The 23,637-nt window shown below is 54.6% G+C and overlaps 4 protein-coding genes across 6 annotated transcripts; all 4 read right to left on the bottom strand.

The window, feature by feature from the left end:
* Positions 1–101: 101 nt before the first annotated feature.
* Ccdc24 (coiled-coil domain containing 24) lies at positions 102–3,859 on the bottom strand. 2 transcript variants are annotated; one of them, XM_052715292.1, is made up of 8 exons: positions 3,235–3,859; positions 2,752–2,927; positions 2,527–2,643; positions 1,751–1,876; positions 1,176–1,230; positions 774–843; positions 591–669; positions 102–510 (listed from the first exon to the last, which is right to left on the bottom strand). In XM_052715292.1, exons 1-8 carry the CDS (start codon positions 3,358–3,360, stop codon positions 309–311), a joined length of 951 nt encoding a protein of 316 aa, XP_052571252.1. In that variant the 5' UTR covers positions 3,361–3,859; the 3' UTR covers positions 102–308. The 2 variants fall into 2 exon arrangements, 1 of the variants encoding a protein (XP_052571252.1); XR_008213536.1 differs by lacking the exon at positions 591–669 and having other exon boundaries at positions 493–510; positions 774–1,230.
* A 112-nt stretch (positions 3,860–3,971) lies between these two features.
* Positions 3,972–12,535, bottom strand: B4galt2 (beta-1,4-galactosyltransferase 2). The gene is given in 8 exon segments (XM_052715291.1): positions 3,972–4,781; positions 4,783–4,843; positions 7,408–7,512; positions 7,613–7,735; positions 7,958–8,148; positions 11,422–11,657; positions 11,869–12,224; positions 12,479–12,535. Coding segments are annotated over 8 exon segments (1,164 nt in total). The 5' UTR covers positions 12,481–12,535; the 3' UTR covers positions 3,972–4,691.
* A 2,420-nt stretch (positions 12,536–14,955) lies between these two features.
* Atp6v0b (ATPase H+ transporting V0 subunit b) lies at positions 14,956–17,963 on the bottom strand. Its single transcript, XM_052717723.1, has 8 exons — positions 17,794–17,963; positions 17,229–17,277; positions 16,936–17,019; positions 16,726–16,803; positions 16,472–16,541; positions 16,303–16,354; positions 15,816–16,006; positions 14,956–15,270 (listed from the first exon to the last, which is right to left on the bottom strand). The coding sequence occupies exons 1-8, from the start codon at positions 17,858–17,860 to the stop codon at positions 15,244–15,246; spliced, it is 618 nt and encodes a 205-aa protein (XP_052573683.1). The 5' UTR covers positions 17,861–17,963; the 3' UTR covers positions 14,956–15,243.
* A 1,514-nt stretch (positions 17,964–19,477) lies between these two features.
* Dph2 (diphthamide biosynthesis 2) lies at positions 19,478–22,689 on the bottom strand. 2 transcript variants are annotated; one of them, XM_052717721.1, is made up of 6 exons: positions 22,379–22,689; positions 22,020–22,132; positions 21,552–21,775; positions 20,669–21,352; positions 20,408–20,584; positions 19,478–20,329 (listed from the first exon to the last, which is right to left on the bottom strand). In XM_052717721.1, exons 1-6 carry the CDS (start codon positions 22,523–22,525, stop codon positions 20,205–20,207), a joined length of 1,470 nt encoding a protein of 489 aa, XP_052573681.1. In that variant the 5' UTR covers positions 22,526–22,689; the 3' UTR covers positions 19,478–20,204. The 2 variants fall into 2 exon arrangements, with proteins under 2 accessions (XP_052573681.1, XP_052573682.1); XM_052717722.1 differs by having other exon boundaries at positions 22,431–22,537.
* Positions 22,690–23,637: the final 948 nt, after the last annotated feature.

Genomic DNA, 23,637 nt, shown 5'->3' with positions numbered 1-23,637 from the left:
TCTGGGTCCCTTGGGGACAAAAGTCAGGTTGGGATGGGACCTCTGTTTGCCAAGCCCCTGTGGAGGCCTGAGTGGAGGAGAGGGGCCAAAGGCTTTCTTTGATGGGTAGAACAGGTGTCCTGCCACTCAGTCCTAGATACAAGTGACCTGGCAAGGGGTGGGGCTGGGACCAAACTAACACACAGCTTTGTGGGGTCTGTGAGCTCATCTGAGAATGAAGCAGAAACCGGTAGGAGCTGTGGTCGCTGGAGGTAACAACAGATGGGCAGGGTACAGCAGAGGCAGAAGCCTGTTTTGTGACCGGCCCTTCAGGTGGGAGCCTGGGATGCCGCGCTGGACACTGATGTGGAAGTTGGCTCTTCCCAATAGCTGTATCGAAGCTGCCGTCTCCAGCGTTGAGTGGTTGTCCGACCTTGAGGGTGGGGGCAGCGCTCCGAGGGAGGTGTCGGCATGTAGCCGTGGAGACAAGGAAAGGGTCTGAGGCCTGGAATGGACCTCAAGGGCTTCTGCCTGCACAGGGTGGGTAGCTGTGAGGTGACCATGACCTGACCCTTCACACTACCCTCTGCCCGCCCTGTGTTTTGGTGTACCTGTGCTTGCCAGAGACACAGGAAGGTCCCAGAGAGACCTGTAGCTCCTGTTCCATGGCCGCCTTCTGTTCCTTTATCTCTGAGGAAGGGTATAGCTGAGGCAGCACCTGGCTCTTCCAGAGTATGTATAGTATACGGGAAGGTAGGGGCAGGGTACCCTGGGGGATTGCCTGGGGTCCTTACCTGCCAGGGTGGGCTCTAGGGTGGCCTTGGAAGGCTGGCAAGACTGCATCTGCTCCATTTCCAGACAGTGCTGTGGAAAGATCCGGTTCAGGGACCCTGCCTAAAGGTGAGACCAAGAGCCCTAACGTAGGGCTCAGGAGCAAGACCTTGCCGCCTGACCATCATGAACGCATAGCCCGTGGAAAGCCAAGCTTAGCAAGATGGTAGCTGGGCACTCCAGAGAGGAGGCCAGAGACCTGGGGCTGTCAAGTGGGTTAGTCTAAAACTGCTGACCATGGCCCCTGAAACATGAGAAACGGGTGTAGGACTCACACAACCTTGACATGCATGTAGGTACACAGACACACAGGTGTGATCCCTGCTAAGCAGAGAACCTGGGGGAAGGCTCAGGGCTGTGCTCACCTGCAGGTCAGAGACCTCTCTCTGCAACATGTGACACTCCTCCTCCAGGAGGCTCCTAGACAGGAGCATGAACAGCCAGACCCTGTGAGGCAGGACCTCCCCAGCTGAACCCGTCACATGGCCCCAACCTCCAGAACCACCAGGAGCCACATCAGCTCCTCCATTCTCAGACCATGTTGTCCTCTGGATACTGCCTGGGCATAGCCTTCCAGCGCCCACCATTTCTAGTCACCTCAGTATTTGCAGCCCAGCAGGCACTCTCCTCTCCTGTACCCTGGCAGTGAACCTGTGGCTCATCCTGCTTCCACTAGCCCCCACATCACAGCCTGCTTACCACCCTCCCTTGGCTCCTCTTGTGCCTAGGGCCCTGGCCCCTCCTGGTCTGTACTTGGCTGCTTGCTGGTACTGTGACAGTGCCCACCTCAGACAGACAGACAGACACACACACACACACACGCACGCGCGACAGTCTACCTACCTGCACATCCCCTTTCAGGCAGTCCCAGCCCCTTAAGGTCCACCCCTCTCTTCTTACCCCCATCTACACACACTCAAGTACTCCTAGGCCTCCTCACCTCAGGTGTCTGGCAACCTGGTCAATGTCAGACACATTCAGTTGGTCCTTGATGACACTGAGGTCCCTGTGACAGCTGCTGACATGTGAAGTTAACATCACCCCCTCCATGTTGCTCATTCTAGTCCTTCAGGGAACAAATGCCACTTCTAGATAATTTTGTTTCCTCACATAGGCAACATAATATAATGCAAACAATAGTTCCAGAGCCCAGGCTTGCACATGGATTCCGCCACCTTCACTGTGTGACCTTGGGGACATTATCTTTCTGAGACTTTTTCTTTGTCTAAAAACTGGGGACAATGCTCAGCTTATAGGACTGTAGGGGGATTTGAATAAGAAATTGGCTACTTATGAACATGAGCCCATGCATTTTCTCATTCTGTCCCCAGCTGAAAATGTCATTTGTCCCCTCCTTTTAGCTCTTTTTGTACCTCTAGTCCAGGCCTCAATCTTGTTCACTAGGCATGAGAAGAACCGCTCACTGGACACGGCCTCATGTCCTCTCTCTGCCTGCAAAAAGTCCTCGCCCCTGTATTTGCTTGGAAAACTGCTCCTCATACTCTAGGACCCAGCCCTAAGCAGCCAATCTCCCAACAAGCTCTGTCTGTTCCAAGCTGGGCAGGTGTTCCCTCAGGACTTCCGCCCTATTACAAGTGGCTATAAAGTGTCCAGCCCCAGAATGAGAACAACTCCACAGAACTGGGTCCGGTGCATCAACTGCCTGGGTCCTTCTGCCTGGCAGGGGCAGAGCCCCCCTCTTTACCATCACTTTACCTGGCCTCACCAGCTCTCATCTGGGATAGTTCCTGTTGTGTTGAATCACACCTGGGCTCCTCTAAGGCAAAGCGAAGGACCTTGGGACTATACTGGGCCCACGCCTGGGTCTGGTCCCTGAAAACATATGCATGAAGGGACCTGAGGGCCTCCTCAGGAAACCACACTGGCTCTTAATCAGGGGCAGCCCATTTGATGTAAGGTGGCCAGGCCTAAGACTCCCACCTGCCCTCATAGACAGCCTTAAAGCGGAGGCACTGGAGCAACTGTCGGAGTTCTTGGCGCATGATATCCCTCAGGAGGGGTGGTGGTGCCAGAAGGGAGGGAGGCTCAGAGACCAGGTGGGATCCCGAGGCTTGAGAGGATCGAAAATCTTGGAGCAGTGCCTTTAACGTCGCCACCTGCAAGGAGAGCTGGGGCACCTTGCCACTGGGGCAGAGGGGTGTGTGTGTGTGTGTGTGTGTGTGTGTGTGTGTGTGTGTGTGTGTGCTGGGGCAGAGGGGTGTGTGTGTGTGTGTGTGTGTGTGTGTGTGTTGGGGGGATTGTCAGGGATGGGGGGAGTCAAACGGGGGAGAGAAAGGGCAGACCGTGTAAACAAGGTGTTAGGGGGATCACCAAATAGAGCTAGGGAACTGGTGGAGGCAGGAAATCACGTGAGTTGTAGGGGAGGCCTGGAATGCGACCCACCCCCACCCACCGGACTCCCACCTCCTCTCGCAACTCCAGGCTCAGATCCACCGCTGCCTCCCCCAGAATCCTCTTCACTTCAGGCCGCTCCGGGAGTGGAACATGCTCCTCCACCAGCTCCCACAGTGCTGGGGAGTCCCAGGGCATGGCCTGCCTGCGTCGCGGCCCCCTTTTCAGACCTATGAGACCGACTGACCGCAGGTCAGAGTGCTAGATTTCCTGGGAGACCGATGGTTGCTCCGGACCAGAGCCCCGCCCACCGAGCCCCGCCCATTGACTTCGAGGCCCCGCCTTGTTCTGCCTAAGTCCCCACACTGGAATCGTGCTGTCTCTTAGAGGCCTAATTTCGGGCCGACCCTCCTGGGTCCGGGAACCTGACCACCTGTGGGGAAAACCAAGCTGTGGGAACCGGGCCTTAGCCCCTTCCCTCCCAAGAGGCGGTCACCTGGGAAACCACCGAGCCCCAGGATCGTCCTCGAGAGAGGCCCCGCCCTGCTCACGGTAGGTGAGCCACAAGCTAGTCAGCTAACATTTGGGCTTACCCCGGGACACCTTTCTACTTCGGAGGAAGTAGAACTGAGAATTTGGTCCTGCTGGGTTTCATTATTTCCTTACCTTACTACTAGCCTGAAGGCAGGATCAAGATAAACTTTCTCCCACGTTTATTAAGTCCCAAGATGGCCCTGGTCAGGTCACCTCCCCCAACACAAACTGGCTTCGGCGAGCCAGATCCCATTCGCAAACAGACATAGAGCTGCTCCATTAACGTTTTTTACTAAAGCACCCACACAAGTTTCTGTGCAACATATAAACATTGAGCAGGCCCTGGGGCTTCTGCCTCCTCTCTAAGACAGGGAGGCCAGTACCATTGACTGATCCAAGCCCCACCTGTCCCCCATGCAAAGGCCAACCCCATGATCCCAGGAAACGCAGCACCCCTTCTGGCCCCCTCCTGGGGGCACTCCTCAGTAGGTGGCTTACCAAAGCTTGCCCCCTACCATGTTGAAGGAAAAAGGTTCCCCTCCCCTGGAAGCATGAGGGATACCCAGATCTGAGAACTCCCCCTGGAAGAAACGCTGCCCCCTAGTCAAATCCTCCCACCTTTCCAGGCCCTAGGGGACTCAAGGGGGGTGGGAAACTGAGGCACAGAGGTGGAGTGACCTAGCCCAGGCCACTCCGCGAGGCAGTGCAGGGGCTGGCCCAACCCTAATAGTGAGGAGGTTTGGGCTGGGGGAAGTAGGGCAGGAAGAAGGATTGACCTCAGAGAGGGCCATTAAGAGGGGCTTGCCCAGAAGCCCCTCAAAGTGGGTTCTGAAACTTCTAGGTGCAGCTGGCTGTCTATTAAGACCTTCAGAAAACAGCTCACAGTCTCAGTCTTGGGGGACACCCCCGAGCAGCTGTCAGACAGGCTGTAGGTCAGTCCTCTGGCAGGCAACCCTCCACATCAGAAGGGCATGGAGGGCCTTTGTCGGTCAGTGTCAGCCTTGATTGAACCAGGACATGGGCCGTCCGATGTCCACTGTGATGTTGGTGAAAAGTGGCTGCCGAGACACTTCCAAGACTCGGTACCCGCACTGATCCAATGCCATCCCACTTCATGCTCATCTTTGTGTTCTGAATCTTACTAAACCTAGAAAGGGAAATGAGTTCAGATCAAGGCTAACAGTCTGCTCTATCTTGAATCTCTGGGGCCAAGGCACAGGCCATTCTCTCCCTTTAGAGACAGAAGCCCATTGCTCTTACATTTTCTCTCAAAACGAAGACCTCACTCCCTTTGGTCAGAAAGCATAACTATAATATTCTCACAGGTCTCTCCATTCAGACCTTGATCATATATATAAATTTTTATTATTACGGGGGCATGTGTGTAGAGGTCAAAGGACAATTATGTGAACTTGGGCCTTTCCTTCCCCCTTTACATGGTTCTGCGGATAGAACCCAGGACTCCGGGCTTACCCAGGAAGCACCCTTACTCACTGAGCTATCTTGCTGGCTTGACTGTAATACTTGAGGCATTCCCCATGCCCCTCCACTGTAATACATATCCCCTGGGAGACATGTCATCTTTACTCTCCTGACCCCTGCCATCTCTGTCTCTCTTCCATTAGTAACTCCTTCTACATCGGCTCCTCTACGCCAGACTGCACTCTGGGTTCAGGGACACAGCCATGAACAGGACATGCAAGGTCCTTTCACTCACAGCAAGCTTGCCTCACTAAGGGAGAAAGACTCGAGGCCAAGGAAACATCAGAGCGCTAAGGGTACAAGGTGAGTGGTTATCTTGGGAGAAGCACGTGATGCTAAGCTGAAGGCAGAGGGAAGAGCATTTTATGCAGAGGTCGGAGCACACAACAAAGGGAAAACAGATTAAGACTAGCTTGTCGGTTAGAGCGTGTATGGGCAGGACTCTCTAAGTCATAATAAGCACTTCATATTCTGTAGCAAGAAGACACCATGGGATTCTTAACCCAGTTTCGGCAGAAATGTAGGATGGACTATGGAAGGGCAAGGAGGAGGCAGGAAAACCTCGCAGCTGTCAGGGCAAGATCACAGAGACCAGACTAAGGTAAAGGGGGAGAAGGAGATAAGCAGATGGGCTCAGATGCTTTGGGGGTGGTACTGACATGCTTTGCTGATGATCTGAACATGGAGGGTGGAGGGAAGAATCCTGGAGAACTCTTAAATTAAGGCAAAGCATATTAGAACCACCATCCAGACTTCCTTAGCCCAGAAATTTCATGCTGTCTAGACATAATCTACACCCAAGCAGGCATCACTAATTGATGACCAGCTAATTCTACAATGAGACCAAGGCTCCTGGCATTTATCTGCCTGTCATCCCTTCCCTGCTGACTATGGTTTCATCTAAACCACATGCTTTTCCATTGGCTCCCTGGACTCCTGGGGGTCTCATGCTTCTACCAAATTCCAGCCCCGTCAGCCCACAATCTGTCTCTCCATTCCTATAGTCCGAGTTTAGAGCAGAAAAGTCAGGGGACACAGAAGTCCCAATGGTCCTCCTTCTGCCATGTCCCCTTCAGTTTTATAAATTCCTTTCATGAATTCAGGCCTGGTTAATTCTCCCTAGGTCTACCCAGCAGCTAGGCCATTCCTTCACCTTCCTTGAGCTCAGAAAGTAAGTCTTCCAAACAAATTAAATGGTGTCTATCCCTGTTCAGGGACTTACCGGGACTCTCAGGGCCCTCTGGGAAAAAAGTTAAAACTCTCCTCGTACTCAACTACACAGCACTGATGTCCCTACTGTGGCTCCCAGCCTTCATCTGTCTAAGAACCAAATAGCTTTAAGGTTTCCGTATATGCATATATGCTCATTCTGGCTCTTACGAAGACAAGTCCCTACATCCTCTGGCCTATTCCATCAGCCAGGCAATACAGCACTGGTGAATATATGCCCAAGGGAATGTGAGGCAAATTCCAGTGAATAAGTAATTTTTCAAGGCCCAATTTATGTTCCCACTACCTCACTCCTTTCTCTGCCAGGAAAGCGGCTGGCTTCTATGACCTGTGGCATAACTATTTTCCTTGCCTAGTGTGAGCCTCATAAAGGAGAGCAGGACAGGGATTGGGTGTGACTCCAGAAGGTTTGGCACCACTCAAAGACCTAGGAAGCTCAAGGAGTCTTTGCTTGTATTTCACATGCCTATCAGACCTTTCCCAGCCAGCCACAAACATCCAATGTGGGGCTCTCAACCCTAAAAGGAGTTGGCTGCTCTGAGTGGTTGACACGGTCTCAACTCTCCCTCCGCGTACTTCCTCTGCTCGGCGCACCTTTGTTGAGTTCCTAGGCTCCATGGCCAGAACCCACTACCTGTCATCTTATCTGCTTTGACAAGGCCAGTATAAGTAGGGGTCATCCAAGGTACATAAGTGGGGTACTTGAGGGCACTAATGGAAATGCAGTCTATGCAATGACAACCCAAGCTGGAATTTAAATTCTAGTCACCTCTAGGAACCAATCCAGGGGTGCTGGGAGTCACCTTTAGCGGTCAAGGGTCAGGAGCATTAGGGTCATTTCTAGGGAATCAGCTGCCTCTGAAAGGCACTTCTCATGAGCCAAGGATGCTCAGAGGCCTCCTTTATGGGGTCAGAGATGAAAGGCATTTGGGATAGTGGGAAGTTACCTCTAGGGAGCAAGGGATCAGGGGCACCTGGGGTCAGGGGTGCTGGGGTCACCTCTGAGGGTTGGGCTCGTTATGCTTGTCCCGGTCGTGCTTGATCATGCGGTAGCGGCCTATCCGGACATCTGGGCGCGAGATCTTCATCCCAGTCAGAGAGATCCTAGGACGGGCAACAGGCACCAGGGCAGGTGAGGAGCCCCACCCAGTCGGTGACTCCTCGTTCCCTGACCCAGCCTGCTCTCGGCCCCACCTCTACTTACCGGTTGAAGATGTCATCATCCTCGCCGCCCCAGCCCCAGTACTCGTTGGGAAAGCCGTTGATCCTCAGAAACTGGGCCTTACTCAGGCCCGACACACCTCCGAAGTAGCTCGCGTAGGGCAGCCTATGACACGGGAGAGCGGGTGTTAGGGTCACGAGGAGACTCAAGGTGCACGATCACAGATGGTGTGCGGGGAGAATGTGTACCTACAACCCAGGGAAGAGCGACATTTCACAGAAGGATCCGAGGCAGGGGCCAGAGGCTCGGAAGACACTGAAGCTGGAACTATGGGTCTGGGTGAAGTGGGGGGTGGGTAGGTCCGACTCTTCGCTAAGTAAGTCTCACCGGAAGCCAAACTTGTCCATGGCGATGGCAAAGTGGCGGGGCTGGTCACCACAACGATACAGATTGCGGTCATCCATAGGGACCAGGTCCACATCACTGAAGATGAAGCAGTCATAGGTAGCGTCCTCCTTCAGCGCCTCTAGGAAGCCTACGTTGAGCAGCTTGGCCCGGTTGAAGGTCTCCTCACCATGCTGGTGGGTGGGTGGATGGGCACAGATCAGCTCTGGGTCCGTAACCAGCAAGTACCTGCCACCTGCGTTTCCAGCATTGTCCCCGACTCCCACAACTCCCTCAGAGTCTCAGGTTGATTTCCCATTCAGAGACCCTTTACAGTTTGGCTCCAGTCTCCAATTTGGTATTGTCAGATTCTATGGCCCAACCATATTATATTCCTTAGGCACCACAGAACATGGTGGACTTTTTGTTACCGGGCACTGGAGGTGGTTAGCAGTGCCCCTATCTTGAATGCAATGCTCTAGTAGTCAAACTCATGCCTGCAAAGGCCGACTTCTGAGCAAACCTCCAGGCCCCGTTTATACCGGGGTCTACTGAACCACTATAGAGTGTTCGCCTCGTCCATTCAAACATGCCCCGTGACTTTCTTTATGCCACATGAGCCGCCTATGTGCCGGTGGAGAGTCTACAGATGAGTAGCCCCGGTCTACCTCCCTACTGAGCCTACAGTCACGACATGACACAAATCATGAATGCCCTAAGTGACCAGCACTGGAGCAGCTCCTCTGGCCCATTTCAATCCACTTCCAATTCCCTGGGCAGCCTGAGACAACACAGGACTGTGCTGGATGATCCTGTGTTCCTCTCCCGCCTCAAAAGAGACAAGCAACAGGCTATATATAGGCAGTCACACTTCTGTGAGCTGGGGACCCAAAGAAACAGGACTGCCGGGCTTTTGGCTATACAGGCCCAGGTGACTCTGGACAGAGAGGGGTGGATCTGACAAGAATTGGCCCCTCGGCGTCTGCTACAACCCATACCAAAGACAGAAGCCTCTGGAGCTGGCATCTGTGAGTGGGTGCCTCACCAGGAAAGGAGAAACAGTGGCCTCTCCCGGCCCTGGCCAAACCTGATAGGCAGGAGCTGCTCCTGGAATACTGACCTGACCAGGACACCGGCTCACTGCCTTCCTCTCCTTCCCCACACCTTCTCCTCTACCAGCCCTTAGAGGGATTAGCCGTTTTCTCCCAACCCCTCAGTGTTCTTCCAGTCTCTCTCTCTCCAGCCAGGAGCCCTTGGTCTTTCCTACACGGCTCATAAACACGCTCAGTTTTCTCTCTAGAGAAAAAAAAAAAACAACTAACTTCCCTCCCACCATCCCCCTACCTTTTGCTTTCCCGTCTCAGCAGAGATTTTCTTTTTCTTTTAAGAGTTGTCTCCAATTAGTTATTTTGTCAAATCTGATTCCTTCTTCAACCCACTGCAATCTGCTACCGCCCCCATCATGCCCCTGAAATGGCTCTCACTGGGCCCACCTTGTTGCTAAATCCACTGGACGCACTCGGTCCACATCCCGACACTCCCCCGCGGCACTCACACAGCTGCCACACTTCCTTCCTGGCTGCTGGGCTTCCAGGATATCCCTCTCCAGGCTCTCCTGACACTCTCCGGTCCATCTTCTGGGCCTCTGTGGCTGCTTTCCTTTCCCCATCTAACCCTTCAATGATGCCCTGCCCACCCCCAACACTCCATGCTCTGTAGGTTTGAAGAACCTTCTAGCTGGTGAGATAGCTCAGCAGATACAGTAATTCCTGAATAAGCCTGACGACCCGGGTTTGATCCCCAGCACTTCACAAAGTTACCCTCCAACCTTCCAAAGTGTTCTACGGTTGGTTATTCACACACACACACACACACACACTAAAAAAAACTAACCCATCTCTACATTATGGGCTGGTGGGGTAGCTCAGTTGGTAAACCATTTGCTGCACAAACCTGACATCTGAATTTGATCCACGGAACCTCAAACCCAAAACCCATGTAAAGGGGGGAAGGGAAGAACTAACCCACAATGTTGTCCTCTGATCTCCACATGGGTGCCATGGCTTGAGTGTGTATATACACTCAATAAACACAATAAAGGAAAAAACGAGCTGGGCAGTCTGGGCTCCCATGCCAGGACTCGGGAGCCTGGTCTACAGAGCGAGTTCCAGGACAGCCAGGGGTATATAAGTGAAACCCCTTCTCGAAAAACAAGCAAAAAACAAAATAAACAAAAATGTCTACATACTAGTGTTTCCATATCCCCGTCTTCATCACAGACCTCCCTCCTAGGTCCAGACTTACAGTCTGTCTGCAGAATGCCCCTCCTCTACTTCCCCAGGCTCTCAACACTCCAGGCAAGGCAGCATCCCCAGACACGCTCCTCCAGATGTGGCCTGGCTCCTATGTTCTCCCATCCCACTCACAGGTGTAGCTATGAACAGAGCAGACGCCAAGAGCAGACAGCAGACGCCCTTGCTTTGTTTGGACATCTCCTTTCTCTCCACTTTTACAGTCTCCCTTTACCCCATAAACTGCCCCGCCCATAAGCACATTCACCAAGGACTCTTTTTTGGCTATTATAATCTCTTCCTAATTGGTCACACTGCCTCTGGGCATCCCTCCCTCCTTTCTCCACATACAATCATGGCCACATCCACAGGTTACTCCCACTTCAAACAATGGTGTCCCACCAGTTCAGGCTAGACTTCACTGCCAAACATACCTCTCAAGCTCTTCTCGATGTGGCCTCCCCCAACTAACTATTCCTCCAGCTAACCGTTGCTACCCAGCCTGTATGCTGAGCTCCACCCCTCAGCTCAGTTCCTAAGGGCAAGAGATCAGTTCTCTTGCTAAGCCCTGGTCTTCCAGGCCCCTCCTCCTAGAAGGGTCACCTCCCCCTGCTACCGACTGGTCTCTGACAACTGTAGGGCTGAACCAGGCCTCTGGGTTCCCACTGCACTTACTCCAGTTCCAACCATATACCTTCCTCCTTATCAGGGCCTCTCTGAGACCAACGCCACTTCTAGCCAGAGCTAAGATGCTGTACTTAATGTCTCAGACTTCATGTATTTTTCAGGGTCTAACTCTCCCTCTGTTAAGGCCCTTGACATTGGGTCCTAGTTGGTGCACACTAGGCCTCTACCACCTTTGTTCTGACATCTCTTTTCTCTCTACTGTTTTACAGTGACATCCCAAAACACTGTACACACAAGAGCACATGCCAACATTTATATGCTCATATTCCCTTCCACACACGTAACCTTCCTGTGTTCACTGACAGACGTGTACCCCCACCCCCATATCCACGTAGACTCACACAACCATGAACAGGCAAGGACCCACAGATTTCTCCAGCCTTATGTGTGCACCAACAGGCACATGGCCCCCCATATCCCTGAGCAGGCACATGTTACATGTGCATTCCTTGATGGCTAGTGCTCAGCCAGGGACCACAGACCACGCACCTGGTTGATGACATAGATCCCGTAGCGCAGCCGCTGCCGCCTCAACATGGGGTGCAGATAGTGGAGCCAATAGCGTAGGTGGTGCTCCCGGTGTCTAAAGGGGATGATGACTGCCACCGTTTGGGCTGGGGTGCAGTCAGGTGGTGTATAGCGGCCTCCCAGGAGCACGCCTGGGTTCTCCCTCTGCACCCGCTCCAGAGGCATGGGTGAGGTGAACTCGATGACCACTCGGCCCACTGCAGGCAGGACAGTGTCAAGAGTCAGGGCCTTTGCCAGAATCCAGGGACACTAGCCACCTGGGAGTGGGCAACAGAGCCCCAGGAATAGCCCTCTTTCAATAGCTCTGGAGCCTCGGTGCCCCCATGGTCCAGCACTCCAGTCCCTAGTCACACTGGTAGGATCCTCTTCCCACCCCGACAACAGGTAGGCCCTACTCTACAGGCTCACCAAGACCAGGTGGCACGTCAGGACAGGGTGGGATGGCTGGAGCTGTGGGGCCAGGCTGGGCACTGGGCACTTCAGGAAGCCCAGAGCTAGCGGCAGTGGCATTGGGCCGAGAGCAGTTGGTGCTGCTGCTGGCTGCAGGGTAGAGGGCATGGGCTGGGCTTCGGGTACTGAAGCGGCTGAAAAAGGCCAGGTGCTGGGCGTAGACGTCAAAGTAGAGGATGACAGCCACAAGGAAGTGCAGCAGGCAGAGGAGGAGCACAGCCTTGCAGACCCGCTCCAGCGTCCCCCCCAGCAGTCTGCTCATCCCGCAGGTGGCCAATGGCCTGCCCAGTGGGCCCAAGCATCTGGCTGCCAGCCTGAACAGGGGGAGAGAAACAGATCCCACAGGTCAGGGCAGGACAGGTAATGCCACCCACCGGCTTCCTACTCGGCTGCTCATTCACAAACCCCTATTCTCACTTACCTTTCGCATACCTTGAAGCTCATGAATTTGTTTGTACACAACGGTCCCTGGCGACTCAGTGTCTGCTATCCTAGACACACCCCAGCACTAAGCCACCCATACATACACACAAACCCTCACTGTACAACTCCATACACCCATACTCACATCAGTGTGGGCAGGTGAACTTGATTACACAGGATTGCATCTCAGCACCGAACCACTTTTATCTACAGGCTCCATCTGTGCCCCAGAGACCAGATACCTCACAGGATAGAATTCTCAACCCAGGACACATGGTTTAGGGAATGATCGGTTACTGAGTGCCTATCATATAGGAATACTTCACACTATGATTTCATTTAGTTCTTGCAAGGGGTCCTGATGGGAAGTCATTCAGACCTATGGCAGGTTTGGGCATTCAGGTCCTAACAGTAAGAAGGCCTGACCAACTGGGACCAGGTTGAGAAGGGGCATTCAGCATTTAGGGGTCCCAAAATGGAAAGGAAGTTTCAAAGGATCCTTCCAATTGGAACAAGGGGTGAAGTATAGTGCAGGGCTAATAAGAGACAGCCCTCACCTAAGATCTTAGGCTGGCTCTGGAGCCTCATCAGCAAAGTTAGTTCTCGTTTCTGAAATGGAGTATGCTTGGGCCCTGGAGGAGTAAAGTTCTTAGGATGGCAGAGGTGGACGGGGGTGGAGGTGGTGGTGGTGGTGGTGGTGGTGGTGGTGGTGGTGGTGGTGGTGGTGGTGGTGGTCGTGGTCGTGGTCGTGCCTGTCTGTCTTGCTTGGGTCAGAGCACCGCTGTAGTTCCAAAAGGTCAACAAACACTTCTGCTCCTGAGAGCAGAATATCTCAAACATACACAGAATCACAGACAGCTTTAGTACCAGCAGTAGGCACCCACACTCAAGGGACACACAGAGACCTACATATAGAGCCAGACACACTTGGGGTGACAGTAACATACAAGCCACATACATCAACAAACCGCGGCTCCCGGACTTATACAAGCTTAGCCATACACCCAGACCCACGTGCAAGTATTCCCACCTCTCCCTCCAGGGCAGGGGCTCTGGATCAGGCTAGCCACCAGTCTGAGGGGTGCGTCTGGGCGGGGCTGGGAGGCTGAACACGTGGCACCCCGGGACGGGGGAGGCAGCAGAGGACAGGTGGGTGTGGAGCCCCGGGGAGGGGTGCATGCAGTGGGGGATGTGGATGTGGGGCCGGGGGGCCCGAGCGCCTCCGCCAGACACAAGGCCGGGGCGATCGAGGACAATGAGGGAGGCCGGCTGGGGGCGGACGCAGGAGCCCGGGAGGCTAGCGGGATGGGGGTAGGGTGGGGTGCAGCCAGGCCAGGGGCAGCGCCGGCGCCTCGCTCACCAGGTCCTGGGCTGGGATCTGGGGCGGCGCGCGGGCGGCCCCTTAGCGGGGCTGGGGCTGGAATGTCGGGGCCCCGGGCTGGGGGCTGCGCGCGCCCTCCTCCTCTCACCCAGCGCTCGGGGCTCAGCAGGGGGCGCCGCTCCAGCTCGGGTAGGGATACCGGCTCCGGCAGCTGCGGACGGCTCCGTCCCCCATGGCCCGGCCCCACCGCCCGGTCAGCGGTCCCCGCGGCCCCGGGGCCACCTCCCGCCGCCGCCGCTGCCGCCGCCGCCGCCGCCGCGGCCGCCGCGGGCCATGGAGCCGAGCCGCCCCGGGAGGCAGGGCGGGGCCGGGCAGACCCGCGGACCGGCGGACCGACGGACCACTGCGCTGCCGCCTCCCTCCCGCGCTACGGCTCCTCGGAGGGGCAGGCCAGGCCCGCGCGCCCGCGCGCGCGCCCCCGCGGCCCCCGCCTCCAGCGCTCCCGCACGCGCCGCGCGCCGCTCCACCGCCCGCCCCTGCTGTTGGCCCTGCGCGGCCCAACCAGCGGGGAGACGTTGATGCGGATGCCTGAGACCCAGGAGAGGCGCGGGAATCAGTGAGGTTCCTCCACCAGCTTGCCTTAGGAATGGAAAGAGGTCAGGAGCCGGCTGGCTAGGTCCCTCAGCTCGCTGGGCCGGGGTCTCGATAGTGGGCGACTCAGACACGGGGTTAGGGCCTTGCCAACTCTTTCATGGGCGCAGGATTCAAGGTCAGCCAACCAGGGCTGCCTGCTGGGTAAGCCCCTTAAAGGTGTTGACTAAAAATGACTTCTGGGGTAGGAGCAGGTTGGGTAAGATTAGGAAACAGTCTAGAATTGGATAGGTATGGGCGGAGTTGAACAGGGCCCCAGGAATTGAGACCAGAGAAGAGGTTTCTGGAAGAGTTTAGGTGTTCATACAGGACTATAAAGAGAAGCAAAAAATTGGGCTCCAGGAAGACAAGCTGTAGGGAGTCTCAGGAGTTCGAAGCCTGAAAGGTGAACTAATTAGCTAATTAGTTTGGGTCCAGTGCATAAGGGTCCAAGGGCATAGGGCTAGGAAGATCCTAGAGCTCAGACTTTTCAAGGAAGAGGCTCCCTGCTATAGCCAGCCTAGCACCCTGCCCTCACCACCCAGGGGCTAGCACTGTCCAGAGCAGAGATGGTGTGTACAGAGATAGAAAGTTACAAGAGGTTGACGTGAGCGCACAGGCCCTACCCTTCCTCTGTGAAAGGTGTCGCAAAGGGCCAACAGAAGCCTCAATGACCGGGACAAATAACAAGTTTATTTCACAAACACTAGGAAGAGGGGCTGGATGGGGGGTAGAGGACACAGGTGCACAGCTGTACACAGTCACCATCAGCAGCCCACCCCCCCAACACTGGGGTTCAGTCTGGACTGCAATGCCTTCGAAGTCAACAGGCAGCAAGAGGTGAGTGCAGGAGGGCCCTGAACACCAAGCCCAGGAAAGGCTAAGGGACACAGCTCCAGCTGTCCCAGGAAAACCAGCAATAAATAACAGTGAGGCACGGCCCCACTAGTACAGATCATCTAGTCACCCATCTTCACTCTGGAGGTCTGCAAAAGAAGAACAGGACAGATCAGGCAGCGGCAGTGATAAGATCAGAACCAGCAAGACCGTGGGTGGACAGACAGACCACAGATGGATGACCATGCAAGGACAGACACACTGACAGACAGGCATGGACAGTGCCAGTGTCCCCAAGAGTCAACCCAGTCATGTTTAGACCTTCAGGCTGGTCTTTTAGTCACAAACCCACACACTGACAAAATACAGAGTTCAGACATGCCAGTCTACTGACAGGCATGTCACGTACATATGCACATAGACCCAAGTGCCTATCAAGTCACGACTGTCACAGATATCCCACACCAGGCTTTATCACAAAGAAGACATTTCCAGAGGCGGCAGCAGAGAGGGAAAGGATGGAAATAGAGGGGCTAAAGGACAGATAAACACAAAGCAACAGAGAGGGGGAACCAGGAGATGGGAAGAGTTCCACAGTTACGGGTGGAGGGGGGAGGGGCTTCTATTGCTCTCAAGCAGAGTAGGGCTGGGGACAAGGACAAAGAGACCACAGTTCCCAGGGGGAATTCAGCACCTGAAGGATTGCGACGATGACCCCAAAAAGGCCAATGGCACTGCCAAAGATCTCCACGATGAGAATCTTTACAAAGAGGCTGGGGTTCTGTGCATCAGCTAGGGCGGCCCCACTGCCCACGATGCCCACGCAGACTCCACAGAACAGGTTGGAAAGCCCGACTGTGAGGCCAGCCCCAAACATGGAGTAGCCTGGAGGATAAAAGGCAGCTCGAGTGAGGCCAGGACAAGCACAGGAGATGCCGCCCCACGGGCTGATGGGTCATCCCACCCCAACTCTGTAAAGCAGGCCAAAGCAGCTGAGAATCTAAGAGTCTGAAGCTGGGAAGTCGGAGCGAGTGTGTAGATGAGGGTGTGGGGATGTCTCACTACGCAGTTATGTAGTGCTGGCTGGCTTCTTAACTCTGCCTGCCACTGCCTCCCAGTCACGGGATAAAAGGCCCATACCACCATGCCTGGCAAGACGGAGCTTTTTGCTACCCACTCACCTGCATGGTAGTTTCGATGGCCAATGGCCTTGGGGTCAGTAGCACTGAAAGGCTGAGGAGGACAGGCCATCAGAAACCATCCCTAATGCACCTACCTTCCCTCTCCTCCAATCTTTAGGCAAAGCATAAACCATTGGAATGGATGCCTTCCCCTCTGTTTTTCTCTTACCTCAGCCATGTTGCTAATGACAATTGCCATGATGATGCCATAGATGGCCACAGCTTCACAGAAGATAATGCTGGCAATAGTAATGGTAAAGGTGGGGGGTGGGGTGGAGAAAAGAGGTGAGAAGGAATCAGCCATTTCTTCAGAAGATCCCCAGCCAACTTTCCTTGACTCATGATGACAGATTGGTCAGGAGCCAGTATGTCATCAGACCCCCATCACAGCTGGTTTTGACAACCCAAAGCCCTCAGACTTACCTAACCAAGTTCTTGGTCTTGATTCTGGGGGCCTTCACCCCACCCCCAATGATGGAAGAACCGGTAATATAGATGCCCCTGAAGGAAGGGTAAGAAACGGATGAAAGGAGCCCAAGTAGTCACTGTCCCCAGGATGATTAAGAACCCAGTGACACCACGGGCCACGACTCAGAGCCTCCCACTCACTAGTCCCACCGTCCCAACACTCACCAGGCTGCTCCAACCACAGACAGGGAGATCGCTAGGCCAATGCCCAGATTCGACCACATGAAGGGAGAAGTTTCGGTCAGGAACCTAGTGTGGGAATAAGGAAGAAAGCCATTCGGCTGTGGTCAGGCAAGGGCAGGGCTGGGGAGAGCACACCAACTCAGCTCCCACCCAGCTCCAGCCCACCAGTCCTGGATGCTGCATCGATAGACTATTTCCCAAAGGTCTGTGTGTCTGAAGAGCTGGGCTAGGGCTCAAACTCCAGAAAGAGAGGGGCTCCTGGGAGAATCCCTTACCATGCCACATCAAAGCGGAAACCCAGGTCAAAAATGGTGTAGCAGATTCCTGCAGCAATGAGAAAAGGAGTTAAGGGCTGCACTTCTGAGACACATTCCCCAACCTCGAGAAACACTGCCCAACTGCCCGACACATCTAAGAAGAACCCCGGAGCGAAAGAGCACCTCCGCCCAGGCCTCCATTTTTTTTTTTCTTTGCCACTCCCTAGGTAACCCGTCTTCCTCAGTGACACCAAGCCCCTCCACGGGCGGGCGTGGGGGGGGGGGGTCGGGGAGGGGAACAAGCGCTGCGTCCAGGCCGCGCCAGATCCCGCCGGCCCAGTTGCTGTTTACCCAACAAGCTGTGAAGGGGGAGGGCAAGGAGAGAAAAGAGGAAGCAGGGCGCCCAAGTTTGCGGCTCGAGGACAAGAGGGGGCCGGCAGTCACGACCCTGGAAGGGCCAGTGTGGCTCTCACAGCCCGGGGTCGGCCTCCTATGTTGCGGTAGGGCACGGCGCTGGGCCGGCTCTGGCTGCCACCTGCCCCCGCCCCAGCCGGCCAGCTCAGCCAGCCCGAGCCCCGCTCACCCACGACGATCATGCAGGCCCAGAAGGCCACAAAGATCCCGGTGTAGAGCAGCGCCAGCCCCGTCATGGCGGCAGCGACGGCAGGGGTCGGATCGGTGGGACCTGAGAGAACACCGAGACCACCGTCCGCCCCGCAGTCTGTTGGCCCGCCCCGCAGTTCCACCTGACCGACGCATGTGACGCGCCAGCTCACGTGACCCCCGCGCACAGTGGCTGGCCGGCTGCGGTCGGGCCGCGGCCGACGTCGTGCCGCTGAGCACTGTGGTAGTTGTAGTCTCGCCCGGCGCTCTCCTCGCCAGGTACAGGCTCTCCACCTGAGCTGCCTGTTCCCTAACCTGTTCACTGGACTTGCGGTTTATTCTCCAACCGCTGCAGATCCTTCCGGTCTTTTCTAGTCCTACCTAGTTCTAGGAAGGTGCTGGACTGTTCCCTCTGCTTGGAGGAGGATTTCATGGCCTTCACACTGGCGAGCTAACACCGGATGGTCATCAGAGGTCATTCTAGGTTGCTTTTCCCAATCCAGAGGCAGGGTGGAGTGCCAGCTGTGAGCCCCCATGATGTCCAGGTGGTGCTTTCAGGGCCATGCCATTCTCCTGCTCAAATGCCCCTTGGTTCCTGTTTCACTCAGAAATACCGTATGCAAAGCTGCTGCGCTCCCAGGCCTCTCATACATTCTGCGGCCAGATTACTAGCTATTCCTCGTCAGTCATACCCCTCCCTCGTTTCTGTAGCACTTGTTCACCCTGTTTCTAGTTGCTCATGTGCCCCACTCTCTAACTTCCAGTCTTTGCTCACCTTCAGAGGCCTTCCTTACCCACTCTGTGTAATTTCCCAACCCCTCTCTCCCTCTAGCTTCCTCTTTTGCAGCTTTGTGCTTTCCCATAATCTTATCACCACTTGATATACTGCGTTTTGTGTCTGTCTGTCTATCCTCCCCAGGAGGTGGAAGCACCATGGTTTCTGTTGTACTCACTGTGTGTCTAGTGCCTGGCATACAGATGGGTCCTCTGGACATGGTAGAATACATGACTGGTGCTCACTTTAACCCGGTTCCCATGGCGGTTTACAGCTCCGCCTCTACCATTAGCCTGGACACCACATGATCTGGACAGTGCCAGTATAAGATTCTTGGGTAAAGTGGACAACGATAGGTAAGTTCTGCTGGGATTCAATAAACACACCCCAGTGCTGGGAATTAAACCCTAGGGCTTGGGGTTCAATAAACACACACACACACACACACACACACACACACACACACACACACACACACACACCATTGCTGGGAATTAAACCCTAGGGCCTACACGTTACGGTAAGCACTCTGCCAAGCTACCCCTCCAGCCCAGCAACTCTACTTTGGTTGAAGCACCCACCATGTTGACTGGTCTGTGTTTAGGTCCAAATGTTCTTTTCACTCTTTTTATTCTGACAGTATTTTTTTTCTCTACAAGATCCAGCTTAGGACTCCCCTGTCTGGGATGCCTCTTGAGTCCCTTTCAGGAGCCTGCTATGAGATCCAGCTGCCCTTGGGGCTCCCTTCTTCACATACAATTCTATTCTATGGGGTCACTATTTCTTCCCAACCACACTTTGAGGACAGGAATCTGGTTAAATATAACTCCCATATCCATCCATCGGAACTGTGTAGAACGGAGGTTTGATGAGTAAAGAGAAACAAGAGGAAAAGTATTCAGTTTATTTCAGTTTCTTTGGTTCCCCTAGAGACAAGTCTGCGTCAGCATAGCCCAGCACTGTCCCACAGAGCTTTGTACTATGACAGAACTGTCCCACATGTAGCCATGTGGGCGCTTTATGTGATCAGTGTAACTGAGAAGCTGAGTTTTTCATCCACTTTAAAATCGCAAAAGCCGTGTGTCTAATGAATACTGTCTTCGTGTGGGTCTAGATGAGTGGTTCTCAATTAGAAGCAGTTACATCTGCCAACATCTGGAGATAATCTGGGTTGTCACAGCTTGGGGGTGGGGGTGCTTCTGCTCAAGCTAAACATCCCACCATATACAGAATAGCCTCTGCAGTACAGAACTACTCTACCCAGAATGTCAACAGTGCTGAGGTGGAAGAACCCTGGTCTGGATCATCTAACTCCTGCCCTTGAACAAGGGCAGAACTACACCTGCACACCAGGAACTGGGGTCAGCCCCAGGCCCAGGCTGCTGATAGATGGGCCCAGGAAAGCCCTGGAACTTTTCCCCCACCTGTCAAACAGGCGTTTATTGCACTGATGTGTGCTGAGGCAGAGCCAGGGCAGGCCAGACAGCACCTCACGGAGGGGCTACCTGCATTCCCTCTGTCCGGGCTCCTTCAAGTATCAGTGTGAGAGGACGAGACGCTGGTTCAGGGAGCACGCGGCCGCAGATGTGTCTCTCTGTGACTGGCCACGGATGGTGTCAGCTGCTCCCCTCATCCTCATAGGCGATGGCAATACCCCGTCTTCCGCTGACAGCTTCTTTCACTGGTGTCTGGCCCAAGCGGGGCTCCAAGCCCTGCCAGCTCCGGGAACTAAGGAACGAAGCTGCAGAAGGAATGAGAACAAGCTGTGTGGGCTGGACCTGGACAAGAAGCTAGCAGGGGCGGGTATTAGCACGCTTACCTGCAGGGCTGCTCTCTGCCAGCTCCAGCTGGGGCCTTGGAGTTAGGGCAGAACACCCAGTGCCATTTGATGCCTTCCAAGAAGGTGGCGGTCGGAGTTCCCCAGAAATGAGCGACACGTCTGGGGTGCTCCACAACTCGGACTCAGGTGGTGGGAGGGGCACGTGGAAGGGAGAGCCTGAAATGGACAGGAAAGATAGCTATCCTGGCTCCTTGACTCCGAGCCCCAACTTTCAAGCTGAGATGCGGCCCCACCACTCACCGGGCAACAGCTCTGCATAATGTGTGAGGTGGGGAGCCAGGCCTGGAGGTGGCCAGGCAGGGTTACAGGCAGCCTCCAGTTCACATGGTGTCAATACAGGCCGCAAGAAGCCACCTGAAGGTTGGGGGGCTAGGGCTCCCAGAGGACAGGCCAAAAGCACAAAGATGTCCATCTCAGGGAAGTTGGCAAGCTTAGCAGGCGTGGGCCTCCCCAGGGCCAATACATAGCTGCGCTTTCCAGCGGCCTCCGTGAGTTCCCGCAAGTGTGCCAGTGCCTCGCGGTGCTGAGCTACACCCAATGTGCCCGCCAGCAGCCCTACGACACGGGCATCTCTGGCCCTCTCGACAAGATACAGTCTTCGTGCTCTTAGCCGCCCAGCCTGAGCACCCTGGTGTTGTGTCTGCCCTGTGTCTGGACAGCAGGAAATGAAGGGTCGTCCTGGTGTCCACCCCAAGAGCAGTCTGCTCAGATCCGGATCGAGGATGGGGTCAGAGCTGGCTTGAGAACCTCCCACATAGAAGGCACCATATTCTTCCAGACACCTTCCTGGGCTCAGGGGAAAGCGTCGTCCAAAACGCTCCAGGGGCTCAGGCTGTGAACTTGGGGACCCCACTGGCAGGGGAAGAGCTGGGCTGGAGATGAGCAGATCTCGGTACTTGGGGCGCAGGAGAGTGGCCAAAGCCTCTGAAAGAGAAGGAGATGGCGTCAGAGTTGAAGTCTGGCAAAGCAGGAGATGCCTCGTCCCCAGGTGACTAAATGTGACCCTAAGTACAAACTAAGCTAAGCAGCTATCAAGAGCTCTATGGAAGTGTGCTTAATGGGGTAAATTAAGGCATGCAGCCACGGACCTACCCCTCCTCCCATCGCAGGTATAATCTCTCACCTAGGGCATGGGCACAAGCTGGCTCACTCAGCAGTACCACCGGTGCTGTGGGATCTGGGTTCTGGGCTTCAAAGGCCTTTGCACAGAGCTCTAAGGCAACAGAACGCTGACCAAGAACGAAGGTGACAGGCAGCAGGCGGGCAGGGGGGCTCAAGCAGGCAGGACCAAAGTGGACAAGGGCTTGAGCGCCAGCCTGCTCAGCACCCAGTACATCCACACAGCAGCTGCAGGAGAGAGAATGTTGGTGAGAGGCGTTCCCTACCCGGAAAGGGTTGTCATCAATGGGAAATGTGGCCAGTGGGGGACATGGTAACATGTTAGGAATTCACTGTCACTGAGGGAAACTGGCATGAGGAGCGTCTCATCATAATGTAAACACAGTCACTGGAGGCAGACACTGTCAGCAAGGTAACCCCACGGGGCCTGGATCCTCAGACCTGACCACTTACTCCCAGCACAAGTTCATACCTGCCATAGGCTGTGTCCCCTAAAATGAACATCTTAGATCCTGTGACTTCCTCCAGCCGTGCAGCCACTGCTCCGGCATCTCCCAGTAACTGGTCAGGGAACTGTAAGGCCACCTGTAAACACAACCATAACGTCAGCAACAACCAAACTCCTCCACCAAGGGCGTCTACAAAAGAAACATTCAACTTTCAAAGCTCCTACTTCCAGAGGGACACTCCGCCCCACGGAGTGGCGGTGGTCCGTTCCACGCGGGCGGACTCCGACCTCAACCCACCAGTCCTCACGTAGCATCCCAAATCCCAATCCCTCAATCCATGCCCAGAGGCGAACCAACCCTCCCTTTCTAAGTTGGCCCTCACCCGCTGACACCCTAAGTCGCAGACAAATTTCGTGACTCGCTCCAGTTCGTACACTCGGTCGAGGTCTTCTGGAGGGGTGAACAGTCCTGGGACGCCCGCCTCCCGCTGAAGGGCCTCCTCGGCGGGGCTGCTGAACGTAGACTCCATGGGGCACAGCTTGGGTGGGGCGAAATGCAGCTGCGCCCTCAACAGTCCTCGAGGTCACAGCAGTTTTGTTTGTGGCTCGGGATCAACCTGGCCACGGGCCCTAGGATCCACGTCCTACGCTTCCAAACTCCCGGTTCTCCATTGCACATGGACCTGCGGAGATTACTTCCGGGTTGAGGCGTGCCCACAGAGAACCAATCACCAACCTCATACTCAGGACCAATCGGAAGTGCCGCGAAGCCTTGTGGGTGTTGTGGTTCCACAGGCTACTTCCCGGGTACTCTCAGGTCAGCCAGCCGGTGCCCTATGGAACGTCCTTTCCTTTGGCCACATTAAGTACCTCATGTGTAATAAAGTTTGTTTTTAACGTGTGTGTGTGTGTACATGTGCATACAGTGAGAGCAGAGGTCCCTGAAGATCCAACTCAGATTGGGCTGCAAGCTTCCTAATCGACCAAGCCATCTCACAGACCCCATAATTTGAGACAGGGTCTTGCTGTGTAACAGAAGCTGGGTCTCTCTGTACTGCATAATTTCCAACTCGGTGCCCACTGCTTGGGTTTAAATATTTGTGGGTGGGCCCTTACTGCCAGGCATTGTAGGAATCAATGTATCTATGCCCTTTGCCTTGTCTGCTGAAGGATTGTCCCAAGGGTCAAATTATAACTATACCTGTTATCTTCACAGTCTGTCAGTCAAACACTGAGCCCTTGCTAAATTCATCAGGCACTACATTCTTAGGAGCAAGAATCATCCCATGTTATAGATAAGGAAACAGATTTGAAGTAACTAATAAGACACAATAGGTCAGTGGCATAATCAGCATCAAAACCAGGTCTACTGACTTCAGAAACTGGGCTGTAGACCCCACATTAATTCTCTCTCCCCACTTCCTTGGGACTGAACCCAGGGCCTCACACATGCTAGGCAAGAGCACTACTGCTGAGCTATATCCTCAGCCTACATTCTCCTACCTTAAATACACTACTTTGTCCTGAGGGGTGCAGGGGAGGGGACAAAGGCTCTTAACATGATGTAATGGGATAAAAGGACTGAAAACATGTCGTTCATTTCTGCATCCTCCAGGAGAGATGAGAAGTCAGGATGGGACTG

This window comes from Peromyscus californicus, unplaced genomic scaffold (assembly GCF_007827085.1).
Source record: "Peromyscus californicus insignis strain IS unplaced genomic scaffold, ASM782708v3 Scaffold_5__1_contigs__length_169319896, whole genome shotgun sequence".
NCBI lineage: Eukaryota > Metazoa > Chordata > Mammalia > Rodentia > Cricetidae > Peromyscus > Peromyscus californicus.
This window is presented reverse-complemented; position numbering and strand designations above follow the sequence as displayed.